We start from the raw sequence: 18,483 nt of genomic DNA on the forward strand, positions 1-18,483 counted from the left end.
AAAAAAAAAAAGTAATTGATAAGGCTACTTATGTACAACCAAATACCTCGGGGGATTTGTTCCCTTAATTTGGAAGTTTAGGGTCATAATTTCATAGTTTCATGGGCCATCCCAGTTAACTGGCCAAACATAGGAAGCAGTGGAGGCAGGAATAGGAGGATATGGAATGTGTAGCTAATTGCCTTATTTGCCTTGAGATCAGAACTTGATGATGGTACCTGGCTAGCATCACTTAACATTTTGATAAAAGATTCCATAGAAGAATCCTAAACAAAAGGGGGGAAATGCAGAACAGAAATTCATATTCTCATGGACTCTAGACTTCCTGGAGCCATGGAGGGTAGCCGAACCCCTCAAACTATAGCCCTGTGACAGGTGTTAAGCCTTTAACCTAAAACGTCCCTGAAGTCATCTTAAAATTGGGCACTAGCTTAGCTTAATTAATAATTTAGCTTGATTGGTAAGAAATTAGTAACAAAAAGGTGTCTACTTCGAGCATTTTGCTCTTTTAAGACCTATCTTAAAATCAACAACAGCAGTATGAAAGATTGGATGAGACCCTTAGGAGGCAGTGAGTTTATGTTAATAGAGAAGGAGCAACTCAGAAAAGATGGGTGAAAATGGTTATACGACTTGAAGAATGTAATCAGTGTTATTAAATTGTATATGTAGAAACTGTTGAGTTAATGTGTATTTTGCTGTGTATATACTTAAAACAGCGTATAAAACTTAGAAGAAGAAAAAAGAAACAAACAAAACAAAACAAAATCCTGTACTAGGCCCTGCTATCTACAGACAAATTGTTAAGCCTTGGTATCTGTCTCCAGACTGCTAAGAGAAGAAAGGAGAAACAGCAATGCATATGCGAAAAGTATCCGGAAAGATGTATGAATAAAACCCTCATGGAGTTCCAAGGAGGGAGATACTATGTCTGCAGCTGAGATCCAAAATGAGAAAGAGGCATGGAATTTGGCTTTGAAACTGTGCATATGAGGGCAGGAAGAAGAGCACTCCTGGGCAAAGACCAAGCCGAGTGGGTATGCTGGCAGGGCATGCATGGAAGCCAGGGGGAGTTCAGGCTTGCCAAGACATGGAGTTAAGGAAGAGCTTGCAGGCCCTGACCTCAGAGGCTTTCAAGGCACGGAGGGAGGAGAGCAAGTGTACATATATGAAGGTTAAGACGGACAGACCAGGCATGCTACCTCTGGCTAAAACCCGGTTTCAAATTTTGGGGCCAATTTGGAAAATCAGAGAATTTCACACACAAAAAATCCAGATTTCTGGCTTCTCACGAAAAGTTGAGACATCTGGCAACACAGCATGCATTTCTGCAGGACGGCTCTTGGGCTGTGCCAAGGAATGCCTGCCTCCTTTGGGTCGGGTGAGAGTTTATCTGCCCAGCACGCAAGCCTCCCATGATTGTGCCCTGCATCCTACCTTCTTGGCACCACAGGCGTCTGAGGGGAAGACCCTGGCTCTGTCTACAGAAGCCAGCTCAGGCAAACCAAATGTGGATACATGATATGATGATAGGACCTCTTAGCATTCCTTCCAACTCTCAGATGCTTTATCTTCCTGTAATAATGTATGTGTGTGTGTGTGTGGTAAAACAGAAATAGAACACAGCTGCCAACTCAGCATTTTTTACACATACAATTCAGAGACATTGATGACATCACTTGTGTTGTGCAGCCATTACCCATATCTGTTGCCAAATTTTCCATCACCATAAACTTTGTTCCTGAATGATTTCTAGTCAACACTTTGATTCTTGCACTAGTTGGTTTTCTGTGTTCCCCAGCCCCTACTGCCACCCCAAGCACACTCTCCTCTTTCAAATTTCAGCATGTGTGGATCTTAAAATTATGAGACATGAAAATATCCAAAGTAGCTCCATAAGCAGCTCATACCACCCAAAACCTGAGGTGTGTGAATCAAACACCATCAGGATGTGTGTGGAGGTGGAAGCGAGCCATGGTGTGTTTGTTTTGATGTAAGCAGATGAATTAGAGAGCTGTCCTAACCTCAGTCTGTGCACTTTTCATCTAACCTGCCAGGACTCAGCCTCAGAGATTTACTAAACAGTTTATTCTCTTCCGAGATATCCTTTGTCTGCCATTCTCTGCTTCTTAGTGCATCTCAAGGTCTCAGTCTTCGGTCGCTTCTAATGACAAGAATGGTACTAAAGTCTGAGGCAGGTTGGAGTAAGTGCTCATATTGTTCTTGTTAGTTGTTGTCAAGTCGATCTAGGCAGAGTAGCACTGCCCCATAGGGTTTTCAAGGCCTTTTGGAAGCAGATCACTGGACCTGTCTGCTGAAGTGCTTCTGTATACAAAATCCTGGGGATTTTGTTGTTAGGTGTTATCTAGTCAGTTTCTACTCATAACTATCCCCTGTACAACAGAACACAATACTACCCAGTCTTGCGTTGTCCCCAAAGTCTCTGCTGTGTTTGAACCCATCGTTTCAGCCACTGTGTCAACCCACCTCACTGAGGGTCTTCCTCTTTTTCACTAGCTCTCTACTTTACCAAGTCCAGAGACTGTAGGGATAGAAAACCCACATTTGAAAAATGTAAATCCTTAGCAGGGTAATCGGGGAAGGAGTTGTGGCAGCGTTGGGTCCTAGAGTCCCAGGAGAGCCCGCAATTTAACCCCTTTTGTGGCAACACTAATGAATTCAGAAGTCAGTTTGGTGATTTAACTAAGGTTAAGTCTCTGTAACTATTAACATATAGAATGGAAGGAATGTAGAGAAAGGAAAAACAAAGGGAGAAAAGGAAATGAAGAACCTGACTTGATTTCATTAGTTAAAAATTAGTTAAAAAAAGAAAAATTAGTTTAAAAAAATGTGTTTTGTGCAGCCATTCCAGAAATGCCTCACTACGCAAATGCTCTGGAGAATCCTCTAAGCTTAGCATACCCTCGAAGCCAGACCTTAGTGTTCTTCTTGGGCTGAGGTTCAGTAATTCAGGGGGTAGGGCTGGGGAGAGGGAATAGAAAGGTTTTTTTGTACTTTTGTGAAGCAGGAAGCAAAGGACTTAATGAACCACAAAACTGGATACTTTATAAGGCACAGCACGGTCAGCACTTTCCTCTGAGTAGAGAACACACAATTGGCATGAAAATCACCCAAGCAATGGGCTGAGGAGGAAGAAAAATGTCCCAAGGGAGATTTCGAGCTTTCATTCCTTCCGACATCATAAAGCAGACCCCTGTATCTCTGGAAATGACTGACCAGCTAGATGCAAACTGCTGGTCCCCCTTAGATGCCACTTCTGCACCAGGGTGGATTCAATGGGGGCATTGGGGAATGCTGGCATTGGGGGTTGGTTGTATTCTGTTGGCTTTTCCGCACTGTGGTTTTTACCATCTGTTTCTTTTAATGCATAAACAAGGAAAATGACTGGCTTGGAATGCAAAGCTTTTTAAAAACCAAGTGACCACAAGCATTCCCTAAATGAGAAAGAGAGCATGTTGAGGTTCGGTGACATTTGGCAGGAAGTGAGGTCTGAAATACCGGGAAACATGTATGCGCCCTGCCAGGGAAGAGCCACAAAGGAAGGAAAAGCTTTGTCCGCCGACCCTGCCTTCTGGGGGTCATGTAATATGTTGACATTTCATCAAGCGCTATTTTCAGACACCAACACCACCCCTTCTACCTCCCAGCTGCCCCCCACCACCACCATTTTTTTAAACCAAAAATGAAACAGCCAAGCTGTACTCTAATATAACTTGCCTTGGTTTTCCATTGGCATGATTACTTAGCCTCTGCAGATAGAGTCCACTCTTAGGAACTTTTCAAGACTAAACAAAAGCTGTGTTGTGAGCAGGTTCTACTATAAAGCCAAAAGAGAAAGCTATAAATAGAGGCACTTATGAGATAGACTAGAAGATACCCCATTTCTCCTAGACAATAATGAATGAAAAAAAAAATTTGTACAAGGGCATTAGGAACACTATGTTTTTCTTTAGCAGAGGGCATCTTGTTTTTAAAAGGAAGATTTGCTGGGCACAGTCCAGTGGCCACTCTGTAAATGGCTCTTTATGCCTTGTGCCAACAAACCTTAAAGCAATACGTTCCTTTTTCTTTACACCCGAGGCAATGGGGAGATTTGGTGGAAATGCATACTATTCATCATCACTTGTATGCACCAGGAATTCAAAGTCAAACTGAACTTGGGCATTTCAGAGTCCGTGGGGAGAAAGGCATTGGTGCATTTGGCTGCGTTCCACCCATTTCAGCAGAAGAAGGACACATTGGAGTACTTTACATAGTTTTACTAACAGCCCGACACCAGAGTTTTCATATTACAGAAAGAATAAGAGACTATGGTTTTGTAGGGAACAGCAGACTCTTCTCAATTTGTAGCGTCTGTCTGCAAGGTCTGCAAAAGATGTTGTGAGCTGTATTTGATGTGGGCACGTGGGCACTGGTAGTGACTTAAGGAGCTCTGGTACCATAGTGGCTACGAGTTGGGCTGCTAACCTCAAGGTCAGCTAGTTCAAAACTACCAGTGGTTCCGCGGGAGAAAGATGAGGCTTTCTGCTCCCATAAAGATTTACAGCCTTAGAAACCCTGTACAGGGTCACTATGAGTCGGAACCGACTCCATGGCATACCACCACCACCACTACTGGTAGTGACTTAATGGGGGGCGTGAGGAGAGGGCTAGGCAGAAATAAGACCCCGGGAATATAGAAGCCCTTCGCTACCTGTGCTTAGGTCACCAGTGAAATTTACCAAACCCAGCCCACTGCTTTCAGTCAATTCCAACTCAGCAACCCTATGGGTCACAGTAAAGCTTCCAAGGCTATGATCACTATGGAAGCAAATGCTCAGATGCCGCACTTTTCTCCCAAGGAGCAGTACCTTTAAGGTAGCAGCTGACCTTTAAGGTGCCACCAGGGCTCCTTCCAGTGATGTATGTTGTTTTTGTTGTTGTTAAGTGCTGTCTAGTCGGTTCCAACTTATAGCAACCCTGTATAGGGTTTCCGAGGAGCAGTTGATGAGCTTGAACTGCCTTGCAGTTGAAACCAACTGTAGCCCACAGTCCTGCGCATTAACAGCGCCACACCAGAACTCCTAGTGACGAAAAAGATTGTGAAAATATGAGGCTGTCAGATCAAATTTATTTCCTTTGCATTAATTCCAGATACTGAAGCCATGATTAGTGTATCTGACCTTTGATGTCCCTTGGACATAAATACTGTCTGGAATCTTTGCTTCCCTGGTGGAAATGGGAAAACGATTAGCACAAGAGATGAGACCTGAACTCTGTTCCCTGTCGCTCCCAAACCCACTTTTTCATTTGTTTCTTTTGTTAGATGGAACGCTTCTGGAAACTTCTAAGGGCAATACTGTTTGAGTATTAGCTTTGTAAAAGTACTTTAGTAACCTGTGGAATTTTAGAGTCCTAACTATAATGTCTGTTGGATGAGGAGGCATCTTGGGGAAGATGGGAGAGGAATGTTAAGTGGCTGAACTCTGTTATTCACTGTACAGTTTCAGAACCTTTAAAATATATATCTTGTTCTGTTTTGTTTTACTATGCTGCCATTTTGATGTAAGAAAAGTTTTTTTACTCCAAAGGGATCATCTCATACTTTCATAATTAAACAAGTGGCTCTCATTGAAGTGTATTTTGGAACTGGAAACTCTATCTGAACCACTTGGAGGTGATTTTGTAACCATGGGAAGATGCTAGAGATATTTCAGGAAATCAAAGAGGGATTTAAAAGTTTAATGTTTCTCTGTCTCCTTCCTTTCCTCTCTTCCTTCTTTGGTTGTTTTTGCTTTTCTTTGAACTGGGGAGAGAAGAGGAGTGAATGCCTGACTGGGAATGTAGGGGTTCACTCAAGACTCAGGTTTGAGTTTCACCTCTCTGGTCCCCTCATCCACAGGTGATAACCCCAGTGAGGACAGGCCATGGCTATGTGTACGAGTACCCATCCAGATACCCAAAGGACATCTATGACATCCCTCCCTCCCATAGCCTGCAGGGGGTAAGTACCAGAATACAGTCACCAGAAGGAGGTGCTCTCTGGGTGGCATTCCTTCTGGCATTGATTGGTTTCTAGGAGAAAAGTGGTTCACAACGCATGCATATTTAATACAAGGTTTTCCTTAGGTGCCCTTCCAGGAACCACTTGAGCCAAAGTTGCTTAAAATTATGTTTTCCAGATTTGCTTACTGGGGAAAGTCTAGTCTTTCATCTCAGAAAAGTTTTTGTCGCTTGATCATTTTAACATTCTTTTCCAGGAGGCATTAAAATTTAAACTGTAGTTTAGAGTACAGACAGGGTGAATATTTCAACTAAGACCATGTGTATATTCAATCCAAGGTAAAGAATGCAAAATCTAAAAGGGAAAAAAAAAAATTCCATCAGCCCTCTCTGTTACATGGGATTCTGCATTCTTGTCACCTGGTAAATCCATCCATTATTAGAAGTCAGTTCTGACTCACGGCGACACTATAGGGCAGAGTAGGACTCTTCCTTATGGATTCAGAAACTCAGTCTTTATGGGAGCAGACAGCCTCCTCTTTCTCCCTCAAAGTGGCTGGTGGGTTTGAACAGTTAGCTTCCCAACACTTAATCCATTGTGCCACCAGAGTTCCTACTTAAAATCACGGTAGCATTAAAAACTAACAGTTATGAGATCTTTTCTTTCTCGGTGACGCGCATGTTTCTCCTCAGGTGTACGATATCCCTCCCTCATCAGTGAAAGCTCCTGTGTTTTCAGTTCCGGTGGAAGAGATTAAGCCTCAAGGGGTATATGACATCCCTCCTACAAAAGGGGTAAGTAGTGAGCTACGGTGGTTAGTTGCCGTCGGTTTGATTCCTGCCCATGCTGACCCCATATGTGCACAACAGAACTGCTCCATTGGCTGATTTCTCAGAAGCATAGCACCAGCCCCATCTTCTAAGGCATTTCTGGGTGGGTGTGAACCACCAATCTTTGGGGTAATAGTTTAGCATGTAACCATTTGCATCACCCAGGGTCTCATAGTGAGCTACTACAGAGGGATAGAAAAGGTGTGTGTTTGGGGGGGTGGGGGGGGGGTTGTTGGCACATTGGGAACAAACAGGGCAAACCCAAAAGGGTGATATTTTTGTTTTGGTGATCGTGTAAATGGAAAGAAGGAACCAACCAACTGCCATTGAGTAGATTCCAGTTGACAGTGACCTGTGTAGGGTTTCCAAGGATGTAAAACTTTACTAGAATAGACAGTGTCTTAGGCTGAATTCTCTAGAGAAGTAAAACCAGTGAAACTTATATATGTATATATAAAAAGACATTTGTATCAAAGAAATGGCTCACACAATTGTAAAAAAAAGGGTGGGAAAGTCTGACGTCCAGATCAAAAGAACCAAGAATGGTAGGTCAGACAACAGGCAGGCAGGTAATAAAACAGGTCACTGGCTCAAAGAGCCAGATGTCAGAGGACAAACCAGGAGCAAAATCCAGACCCAACAGAAAGCCAGCAAGCTTTGCCTGAGTGGCTATTAGATTGGAAGCAAGCCACACCCCCAAGGAAACATCCTTTCAATTGATTGGCTGTTCATAGAAGACCTCATTCTAGAGTTGATTGCATTATATTAGGTCTCATTATGATGCATAACTACATCGCAACTGCCAAACCACTGAGAACCCTAGCACAGTCAGCTTGACACAAAGTTTTAACTCTCACAGACAGCTTCATCTGTCTTCCTAAGAATGGCTGGTGGGTTTGAACTGCTGACCTTACAGTTAACAGTCCAGTGTTTAGCCTACAGCACCAACAGCCCTCCTTGAAAGGAAAGAAAGGTAATAATAATTCAAGATCCTTCATCACCATTTGCTGTCAAGCTAATGCTGACTCACAGCAACCCCATCTGTGTAGATCTGTGCTTACAACAGCTGATTTTTTTGAAGTAAATTGGGAGCTTCCAGCCTTTTGAACATTTCACTATCTGCTTTACTCAGGAGCTCCAAAGATAACTCTAGAGTTTTCTTATTTTGAAGCCCTGCTTAAAAAAACAAAACAAAACAGAGTGGTCATTAAGGAGAGCCAATAGGATGGGAAGATAATTAGTTTGGTTTGACAAATAATAATCATGTATGTGGCACTGTGGGATAGATAATGAATGCATCAGACTGCAAAGTCATTTGAACTGCAAGGTCGGTGGTTCAAGCTCACTGGCTGCTCCTTGGAAACTCTATACACATGGTCGCTGTGGGTCAGAATCGACTCGCCAGCACTTAACAACAACAGCAATGTGACTTTGTGTAAACATTGGACTGCTAAGCCTACAGTCAGCAGTTCAAACCCACCAGCTCTTGGAAATCCTGTATAGTGTCCCTGTGAGCTGGAGCTGACAGCAACAACTCAGGACTTTCTTTACTCAGTCCATATCTGTGAGTGAGCTCCTTTGATTCACTCTGTTACTGTCCAGGGGAGACCTGCACAGGAAGTGGTGTTATCTTTTGCAGATAAAGGGAATTGTGATTCTGAGCCTTTAAAAGGACTTACTCAGCATCACACAGGGGGTGGAACTGGAAAGAGACCTTCAGGTCTTCTGATACCTGGGGTGATATTAGAGCGTTAATCTGCTTCTCAGAGTGGAGTAGGAGGAGGGACGTCCCGGAAGTGCTCAGAAACATGGCTGGCATCTGGGAAGAAGGTTCCATATCCCAGTTACCATTGAAGCCTTGGAGGCAGAGACTGTTTTCACAGAATTGAGTGATGAGCACCCAGCCTTGGGACATACCCACCATTAGTGGGAAGAGGAGTCACAAGAAGGGCTGAGAATGCAGGGCTTTGTCTTAACGTCCTGTTCCGTTTCTTCATGTTCATATTAAGTGCTGCCTAGTCAGTTCTGACTCATAACGACATTGTACAAGGTTTTCAAAGAGCAGCTGATAGGTTTGAACTGCTGACCTTGTGGTTTGCAGTCCACTGCTGATCCTACAGCACCATGCAAGGCGGCTCAACAATTAAGAATTTCTTCCTTATTATTTTCTTTAACTTAATTCTCCTTTGTATTTTAGATGTATACCAGTCCTCCTTCTGCTTGTAAAGATGCAGCAGGGCTTAGGGGAAAAGAATATGATTTCCCCCCACCAATGAGACAAGCTGTCAGACCAGAGGGCGTTTATGACATCCCTCCAGCCAACACCAAGCCAGTGGGGAAGGACCTTCACCTAAAATACCACTGTGATGTCCCGGGAGCCGCTGAGCTGACGTCCCGCAAACACCAGAGTATGTCCCTGAACCACACACCCGCAGCATTGACACCGCCAGCGGGCACTCAGAACGATGCATATGACATCCCGCGAGGAGTTCAGTTTCTAGAACCACCAGCAGAAAACAGTGAGAAAGCAAATCCCGAAGAAAGGGACGGTGTTTATGATGTCCCTCTGCATAACCCGGCAGACACTAAAGGGTCTCAGGACGTGGTTGATGGAATCAACAGGTTATCTTTCTCCAGTACAGGCAGTACCCGGAGTAACATGTCCACGTCTTCCACCACTTCCAAGGAGTCCTCGGTGTCGGCCTCCCAGTCTCAGGATAAAAGGCTTCTCCTAGATCCAGACACAGCCATTGAGAGACTCCACCAGCTCCAGCAGACCCTGGACATGGGTGTCACCAACCTCATGGCGCTGGTGACCAGTGACTGGCGGTGTTATGGATACATGGAGAGACACATCAATGAGATACGCATGGCAGTGGACAAGGTAGATCTGTCCCTGAGGGAGTATCTCCTTTTTGCCAAGGGAGCTCTTGCGAATGCCTCCTGTCTCCCAGAACCCACCCTCCACAACAAAATGAAGCGGGAGCTCCAAAGAGTTGAAGACTCTCACCAGATCCTAGGCCAAACCAGCCATGACTTAAGTGAGTGTAACTGGTCCCTGAATATCTTGGCCATCAACAAGTCCCAAAACAAGTGGGATGATCTGGATAGATTTGTGATGGTGGCAAAAACACTGCCTGATGATGCCAAGCAGCTCACCACAACCATCAACACCAACGCAGAGGCTGTCTTCAGACAGGGCCCTGGTACCTTCCATCTGAAGAATGGGCCTGAAAACATCATGAACTCAACTGAGTACCCAGCTGGTGGCTCCCACAAGGCCCAAGTCCACAACAAGGCATTGCCTGCAGGCCTGGGAAAGGACAAGCCCCCCGACTGTGGCAGCAGCGATGGCTCTGAAACGAGCTGGATGGACGATTATGATTATGTCCACCTACAGGTAAAGAAGCCAAACTCATGGAACGTCCACACTCACTCTCAGGGGGCCTGGGGCTAGCAACATAAGGCTGTAAGGGAGGACTCCCAAGGGAGAAGACACGATGAATGTCAACCAAGTGGTTCACCACTTAATTTGAGGCAAGACTGTACAGGAGGAAGACTATGGGACTGAGAACACTGAGTCCTGGGTTCTAGACCTTTCTCAGACAATAGTTGTATGACCAAGTCATTTAACCTCTCTGTGCCTTCATTTCCTCCTTTGTAAAAATTAATCAAGTGTGGGGTTGGATAAGATCCAAATGATTATGCCCAGGCAAGCAGAAAGAGACTTAACACATAGGACAAAGGACACTTCTTATAACAGAATCCTGGTGTAGTGGTGTATGATAAGCACCAGACTGCTAACCAAAAGGTCAGCAGTTCAACCCCACCAGCTGCTCCTTAGAAACCCTACACAAGTTCATGACTAAGAGTCAGAACTGACTCGACAGCACTTAACAACAACAACAAAATAATCATGCCAACTCTGCTTCTATTTTGTATTAGTAAGTCACATGTTGGTGTTAAGTGTTAACTCATAATGAACCTGTATAGGGCTTCCAAGGATCAGCTGGTGGATCTGAGGTGCTTGGTTAGCAGCCAGGACTCTATCCAAACCAAAACCAAACCCAGCGCCATTGAGTTGATATCGGATCTCTGAGACTGTCACTCATTATGGGAACAGTAAGCTCATCTTTCTTCTGAAGAGCAACTGGTGGGTTTTAACCACCAACCTTGCTGCTAGCAGCCAAATGCTGAAAACATTCTATTGTTGTTTTTGCTATGAGCTATCAAGTCGATTCCGACTCATAGCAACACTGTATAGGTTTTCTGAGAATGGCTGGTGGGTCTGAAATTCTGACTTTGTGGTTAGCACAGTTAGCAGTTCCGTGCTTACCCTACAGAGCCACACCAGGGCCCCAAACACTTCATGTTGTTATGTCTGTTAAGTGCTGTTGAGTCGGTTTGACTCATAGCGACCCTGTATAGGGTTTCTGAGGAGTGACTGGTGAGTTTGAACCACCAACCCTGTGGTTAGCAGTCCAGTGCTTATCCTATAGCACCACACCAGGACTCATAAAATACTCTATTGTTGTTGTTAAGTGCCCTCGAGTCGGTTCTGACTCATAGAGACCTTGTTTAGGGTTTCCAAGGAGCAACTGGTGGGTTTGGTGGTGGTGGTGGTTATGTGCCGTGGAGTCGGAACCGACTCATAGTGACCCTGCACAGGGTTTCCGAGGCTGTAAATCTTTACGGGAGCAGAAAGCGTCTTTGTTCTCCCACGGAACAGCTGGTAATTTCAAACTGCTGACCTTGAGGTTCACAGCCCGATTTGTAACCACTATGCCACCAGAGCTCCTAATTGGTGGGTTTAGTGATTCATTATTTAAAATTTGGTATATCTCCTTGTTCTGTCATTTAAAAATATATATATTAACTGAGAGCCATGGAATATACTGTGAACTATTAAAGCAATTGAGATGTCTTTGAGTAGAAGAGAGGAGGTGTATGGGGGCCAAGAGCTGAGCCAGCCCCAGTGCTGGGGAGAGGTGTGGAGGATGAGTAGCAAGACTCATTGAACCTTCACCTCATGACTGGCCAGCTCTGCAGATTGGGGAATGCTGATATGGAGAAAGAGACTGTAGATGATTCAAAGAAACTAGAAGTGGAAACTGGGCCACATTTAGATCTGCATTATGAATTCATTTTAGGAAAGAACCCTGAGAAACAGTTCTTCCTAAAGAAGATTGAGGGATGGGAGGCGGGTCATGGACCCTGGTCACACTATAGGATAACCACTGGAGTGCTAACCACAACATGAGCAGTTCAGACATACTCTTGGGGAAAAGATGAGGCTGTTTGCTCCCATAAAGACTTATAGGCTATGAAAGCCTATACAGGTTCACTATGAGTTGGAATCATCTCGGTGGCAGTTTTTCAGGTTGGTGATGGGCAGTTCTCAGACGAAGAGAAGGTATTGCAGAGAGCATGGTACTCCGCATAGAACCTTCACCTACAGACTCTGGACATCTGGCCCAGAAGCATGTCACCCCTGTCTAGAATTTACAGGATCTAGTAGCGTAGTGTTTACAAATCTGGCTGCTAACCTCAGGGTCAGCAGTTTGAAACTACCAGCTGTTTTGTGGGAGAAAGATGAGGCTTCCTGCTCCCGTAAAGATTTGCAGCCTTGGAAACCCTGTACAGGGTGGCTATGAGTCGGAACCGACTCCACGGCACATAACAACAACAACAACAATACAACATGCAGGGATTGCCGTGGAAGCAAAAAAGGGAAGTGTACTCAGGCATTTGTCAATGAAGTTGTTAACATAAGTGAATCACAGTGGTAATGTAATGTGTTCTTTATTTTGAAAAATAACAGGGTAAGGAGGAGTTTGAGAGGCAACAGAAAGAGCTGTTGGAAAAAGAGAATATCATCAAACAAAACAAGATGCAGCTGGGACATCATCAGGTAAGTTCATCAGAACACAAACTTACCTGGTACAGAAAAGATTTCCTCTCTTAGCAGTCAGGGCACAACTTCAAAGGATTAATCCTGCCAGGACACTTTGGCATAAATAAGCTCTGAGGCATATAATAGCATGTGGGAACAAACAGAAGGTTTAAAACCTCACTTACCTGGCAGAGTGTAGCTGGATGACCTACAGACATCAGCCTTTCCAGGTCGGGCCTGCACATGTGACGTATTAGCACTGTTTGGGTGAAAGCTGTGGATCTCAAGGAAAAAGCCTCATTCAAGCCAAAGCAGATTCAACACCAGAAAAATTAAGATGGACTTTAGTTTGGGGAGAACTAGGACTATAAATTTGCTCTCTCGTGTCCTTCCTTTGCTTTGCTTTGTTAAATCTGTTTCATTCTCCCTTTCTCTGCTTGTCTGAAAAAAATTTGGCTCCCCTATAGCTTGATCCTTTACACAACCTCTAAATGGGTACCCCAAACCTTTTTTGTAAGATGACTTTTCATTTCAGTTTCATTAGCTGGTGGTCAGTATTCCTTCTGTGGTTCATGAATATCCTAAAAAAAAAAAAACAGGGACCAACGGAGTGTGTATATCTGTCTGTCTCTCTGTATGAGGACTTTGGACAAAGTAGATTCATTCAAAAGCTGGACAGGAATAGGGCAGATAATAATGGGTTTTGCTAGTATGGTTGTTGTTAAGTGCCGTCGAGTCAGTTCTGACCCATAGCGACCCTGTATAGGGTTTCTGAGGAGTGACTGGTGAGCTTGAACCACCGACCTTGTGGTTCAAACCAACTTTGCAGTCTAGCACATTAACCCACCATCCCACACCAAGACTCCTTTTGCTAGTTTAAGAGCTCTGAAATAAAAAAGAGAGCGTTTGCAAGCCTTTGGAGATGAAGCGCACTTGTAACAGAGTAAGTGATGTGCTCCAGGGAGCTGCTTTCTAATCCCCATTTTCAGACCTTAGGCCAGTCATCTCATGTCTCGGAACTTCGCTCATTTCTTTATAAAATATAAAATATCCTCCCGCCCTGCATCTCATGAGATGATAGTTCTGAACATACTCACAAAAGTATCGCGTTCTAGTTGCTGTTGAGTCAATGCCAATTCATGGCAACCCTAGGTGTCAGAGCAGAACTGTCCTCCACAGGGTTTCAATGGCAGACTTTTCAGAAGTAAATCGCCAGGCCTTTCTTCTGAGGTACCTCTGGGTGGACTCAAACCTCCAATCTTTTTGTTAGCAGCTGAGCATCTTAGCCATTTGCCTCACCCAGGCACTTCTGTTAAAGCAAAAACCATAGGAAATAGAATTCATTAAAATTAAAGACCTTGGAAAATCATCCTGCACCTGCTTATTTTAGCCTTGATGTTTGGCCAAGCAAGAGTGTAAGATTTTAGTCAAGCTGACTGAGCATTTCTCAGGAAGGAAGTGGAGTGAGGTTATCCCTGCTCTGACTAAGTCCTATGCTTAGGTCATGGGGAGACCTTATCTACAAAAGACCAATTTCTTCTCAGGCATGGTGGAATCACTAGACATTATTACAATTTCCATTTAAATAATGTACTCATTGGGGACCGACCGTGAGGACAAGAAAGAAAACTAACACTCAGTGTCTGACTCTGCTAGTCCCTCTTCTTTCAACAACCCTGTGCACTAAGTCTTATGACTCTAAATTTGCATCCACATGTCTTTAAAGACATTCTTTACCCATTGCTTTATTCATTTTTGTAGTAGTAGATTTTTTTTAAAAAAAAAAAAAAGAGAAACAGTTCCATCAAGTTCACTTCAACTCACGACAGCCCCATGTGTGTCAGAGTAGAACTGTGCTCCACAGGAATAGTTTTTACTTTCAAGGTACCTCTGAATGAACTTGTGCCATCAACTTCACAGCTCAGAGTCTTAGCCATTTGCACCATCAGGGCCTTCATTGGATGAGAACATATCCACAAATCTCTCCAGAAAGAGTAGGAGAAGTAGAAAAGGGTCTTGAATTGTCCTGTCATCTCTGCATCTTGAAAAGACTTGAGTAAAGACAGTCCGCACGCAGGGAGGAAGGAAGTCTCAGTGACAAAGAGATGGCTACATTTGGTTTTCCCTTGAAACCACTCAACATTCAAAACATATTTACATAGAGTCGATGATATACCACACATTGTCCTAAGTACCTTATAGATAGTAGTAACTCATTGAATCTTCATAAAGGTGTAGATGACAGAGCTGGGTTTAAACCCAGGTGCATGTGCTTAGTGACTACACCACGTTGCCTCCCAGCCTGAGCCAATCACAGAAGGGCTGAGCTGGAGGATTTCTTGGCTGTTTGCTACTGTTGATTTAACCCCTGACTCATGGCCATTCTGTGCACAACAGGATCAGACCATTGTGCTCCATAAGGTTTTTATTGGCTGGCTTTTCAAAAGTGGATTTCCAGGTGGTCTTTCTTCTTATTCTTAGTGTGGACACGCCACTGAAACCTGAACAGCGTCATAGCAACATGATAGTTTCCAATGACATACAGATGAGATGCAATGACTGGGAATCAAACCCAAGTGTCCCCCGTAGAAGGCAAGAGGCAAATGTTGGTTCAGAGGTAGAATTCTTGCCTTCTCCAAAGATTCCTTACAGATCATTTTCCTCAACCTCTATATTTTACAACTTAGGAGAGCAAGGTAACTTGACCAAGGCCTCACATCTAATAAGTTTCTGACACTCATTAAGGATTAAAACCCATGTCTTTTTTTTTTTAAGTTTTTATTGTGAATTGAGTGATAGTTTACATGTGAGAACATCAGTTTTACACTCATTGTTTCATTACAATGATTACAATCTCCTCCACACATCATCATTCAACAGTAGCTGTTTCTATTCCCTCTGGGGTTTTTTTTGTTTTTTTTTTTTTTGAGGGGGGAGCAGGGGAATGTACACAAATATACTCTGGAATATATAATCATTAAACAACCCAAGGGGCACATTCTGTAAGTCTGCCTCCTGGCCTCCAGCCCACAGCCTTTCTCTTTCCATGAGTCTAGAGTCCTTAGCTGCTCCATCTCTCCATGTCCTTTCTGCCTCCATCTCTGGTGTCGCTGCTTCTCTGAGTAGGAGCCCACATTCCGCTTGTGCTCTTCTCCCTTGATGGTCCTAGGATCCTCTGTTTGTGGACTGTAAGATTAACTACTCCCCCCTTTTTGTTACAGAACCTCTACCTTTGCTGTTGTGACCATTGCGATTAGTCATGATAATTACTCACTTTTGAATCCGAAGAGTCTTATCCCCATTTCTTTTCACCAGGCCCATCTAGACAAAATAAGAACTATTCAGTGGGGATTCTACCTTCTACCCCTTACTCTGAAACTAAACTTCCTCTTGAAAACTTGTAAGCCAGTCACATCATGCTTTTATAGACACCCCCACCCCCACCCCCACCCCCGTTTTAGGTAGCCAATGTCTGAGTTGCCTGTCCCTATCAACCCTGCATACAGAGAGGATAGGATTTATACTTGATGTGAAGACTCCTTCCCTTTCAGTTGTTATTTTGAGCTCTACATCCATAAATATAGGTCAAGTTCATCAAATTGTAGCAATTTACATTTCTTTCCTTTATCAAAAACTTTTCTTTTTTCATCTTCCTCGAGTCAAGTTCTGCCATTGAAGATAGGTCAAATGGGTACTATCCACAAGTTTGGGGGTTTTTGTGCATCTTCCCTCACTTCATATCAGCTGAACACTTTGCTGGCAGCTCTAGCCCTCCATGGCTATGTCCTTATCCATGGGCTCAGAAGTCCCCAGGTCTCACCACACTTCAGACCAACTAGCCCTTCCTCTTCTCTCTCTCATTTCCAGGTCAATGGGAGTCTATGGAACATGGACAAACTCAGCCCATATCTTTAATGCTGCCTTTCCCCGTCTTCCCCTCACCAGCAGACCAACGTGGTGACCAGCAAGCTTACATGCCTGCTCATGTGTTATCTTTGAGCGTCAGTCTTGGAGGGGGGTTTATCCTGAAGGGACTTGATTGCTTGCCTTGATGGCTCCCTGGTAAACAACTTGCTTGTTCTTATAGTAGCCAATCAGACTGTCATTTTTTCATTTTTGGATTTTTCCTGCTAGTCTTTCTTTTGAGAAATATCTTCCATTCCTCTAGCTGTTCCAGGCTGGTCTACTTGTCCTTTCAAGTGGCAGTGTCCCACCTCAGAAGGTTCTGTATGGGGCTTAGGGTTCCACCTAAGGTCCTATATGCTACAATGGCTCCACAGTAAGCCTGTTTCACTGGGCAAGTTCTAGAACTCCTTAGATATTCCAGTCAGTTATAGGCTGAAGACAAAAACTTATGTCTTTTAACTTCAAACCCACAGCAATTCCCACCACACTGCCTTCCCCTAAATAACATCTTCTTCTTCTTCTTTTCAGCTAAGTCAATTCCAGCTGTTGGAACAAGAAATCACAAAGCCTGTGGAGAATGACATCTCAAAGTGGAAGCCCTCTCAGAGTCTCCCAGCTACAAGCAACAGCGTGGGTGCTCAAGACAGGCAGCTGCTCTGTTTCTATTATGACCAATGTGAGACCCATTACATTTCCCTTCTCAATGCCATTGATGCACTCTTCAGCTGCGTCAGCTCAGCCCAGCCCCCACGGATCTTTGTGGCACACAGCAAGTTTGTCATCCTAAGTGCACACAAACTGGTGTTCATTGGAGACACACTGACAAGGCAGCTTGCTGCCCAGGATATTCGCAACAAAGTGATGAACTCCAGCAACCAGCTGTGTGAACAGCTCAAGACTATAGTTATGGCAACCAAGATGGCGGCCCTCCATTACCCCAGCACGACTGCCTTGCAGGAAATGGTACATCAAGTGACAGACCTGTCTAGACACGCTCAGCTGTTTAAGCGCTCTTTGCTGGAGATGGCGACGTTCTGAGGAGAAAAGGAGGAAAAGAGGACTGATGGGTTCTAAGGAAAACTGGAAATACTGTCTGGTTTTTGTAAATGCTATCTATTTTTGTAGATATTTTATATGAAATATTTTAAATACATTTTATGGATTAGACAATGTTCAAGAATTCAGGGAGCTGGAGATGGAAAATCTTTTTCTTTTTCTTTTTCTTTTTTGCTGTTTGGTTCTTACATATGCATATAAGTATCTAAGATATAAACTGTACAGAGACTTGTCCATGTGTTTGTGTATGCCTGTGTATTCATGTTTGTGTGTAGATGTTTGTCTGATACATTCCATTAAAAAAACAAAACATGAATTAAGAAGCACCTTAGTAAGCACCTCCTAATGCTGCATACTTTTTAGAAAGCAGGCCAGCTAGTTGTGATGGTGTTAGACTTGTGATTATCCTGAACTGTTCATTCCTAAGTTTAAAAAACAGAGGAATATCTGTGAGTATTCCCCTCCCAAATAATGAGGCATGACATGGTTTGTTCTTGTTTTGAACCCCCTTCCCAAATTGACCATCTAGAACACCTTATGGTAAAATATCCCCATTTCCAGGAGGAAAAGCCATTGTTGTTGTTGTTAAGTGCCATCATGTCAGTTCCAACTCATAGAGACCCAGAATAGGGTTTCCTAGGAGTGGCTGGTGGGTTTGAACTGCCAACCTTGCAGTTCCAGCCAACCTTGTGGCCCAATGCATTCTCCTGCAGCACATTGTGGAGAATTACAAAAAGTCTATGGTATAGAAGATCTGATCTTTTAGGTGTTGGAGAGAGGAGAGATATGTATGT

The 18,483-nt window shown here is 43.8% G+C and overlaps 1 protein-coding gene across 2 annotated transcripts in view; it reads left to right on the forward strand.

Moving 5' to 3' along the window:
- Positions 1–17,671, forward strand: part of NEDD9 (neural precursor cell expressed, developmentally down-regulated 9) — a 37,990-nt gene extending 20,319 nt beyond the window's left edge. For both annotated transcript variants that reach the window (XM_006864089.1, XM_006864090.1), the window contains exons 2-6: positions 5,903–6,004; positions 6,697–6,798; positions 9,032–10,234; positions 12,656–12,745; positions 17,162–17,671. In XM_006864089.1, the coding sequence (XP_006864151.1) occupies positions 5,903–6,004; positions 6,697–6,798; positions 9,032–10,234; positions 12,656–12,745; positions 17,162–17,671 (2,007 nt within the window). The remainder of the gene's footprint in view (positions 1–5,902; positions 6,005–6,696; positions 6,799–9,031; positions 10,235–12,655; positions 12,746–17,161) is intronic.
- Positions 17,672–18,483: the final 812 nt, after the last annotated feature.

This window comes from Chrysochloris asiatica, unplaced genomic scaffold (assembly GCF_000296735.1).
Source record: "Chrysochloris asiatica unplaced genomic scaffold, ChrAsi1.0 scaffold00060, whole genome shotgun sequence".
Lineage (NCBI taxonomy): Eukaryota > Metazoa > Chordata > Mammalia > Afrosoricida > Chrysochloridae > Chrysochloris > Chrysochloris asiatica.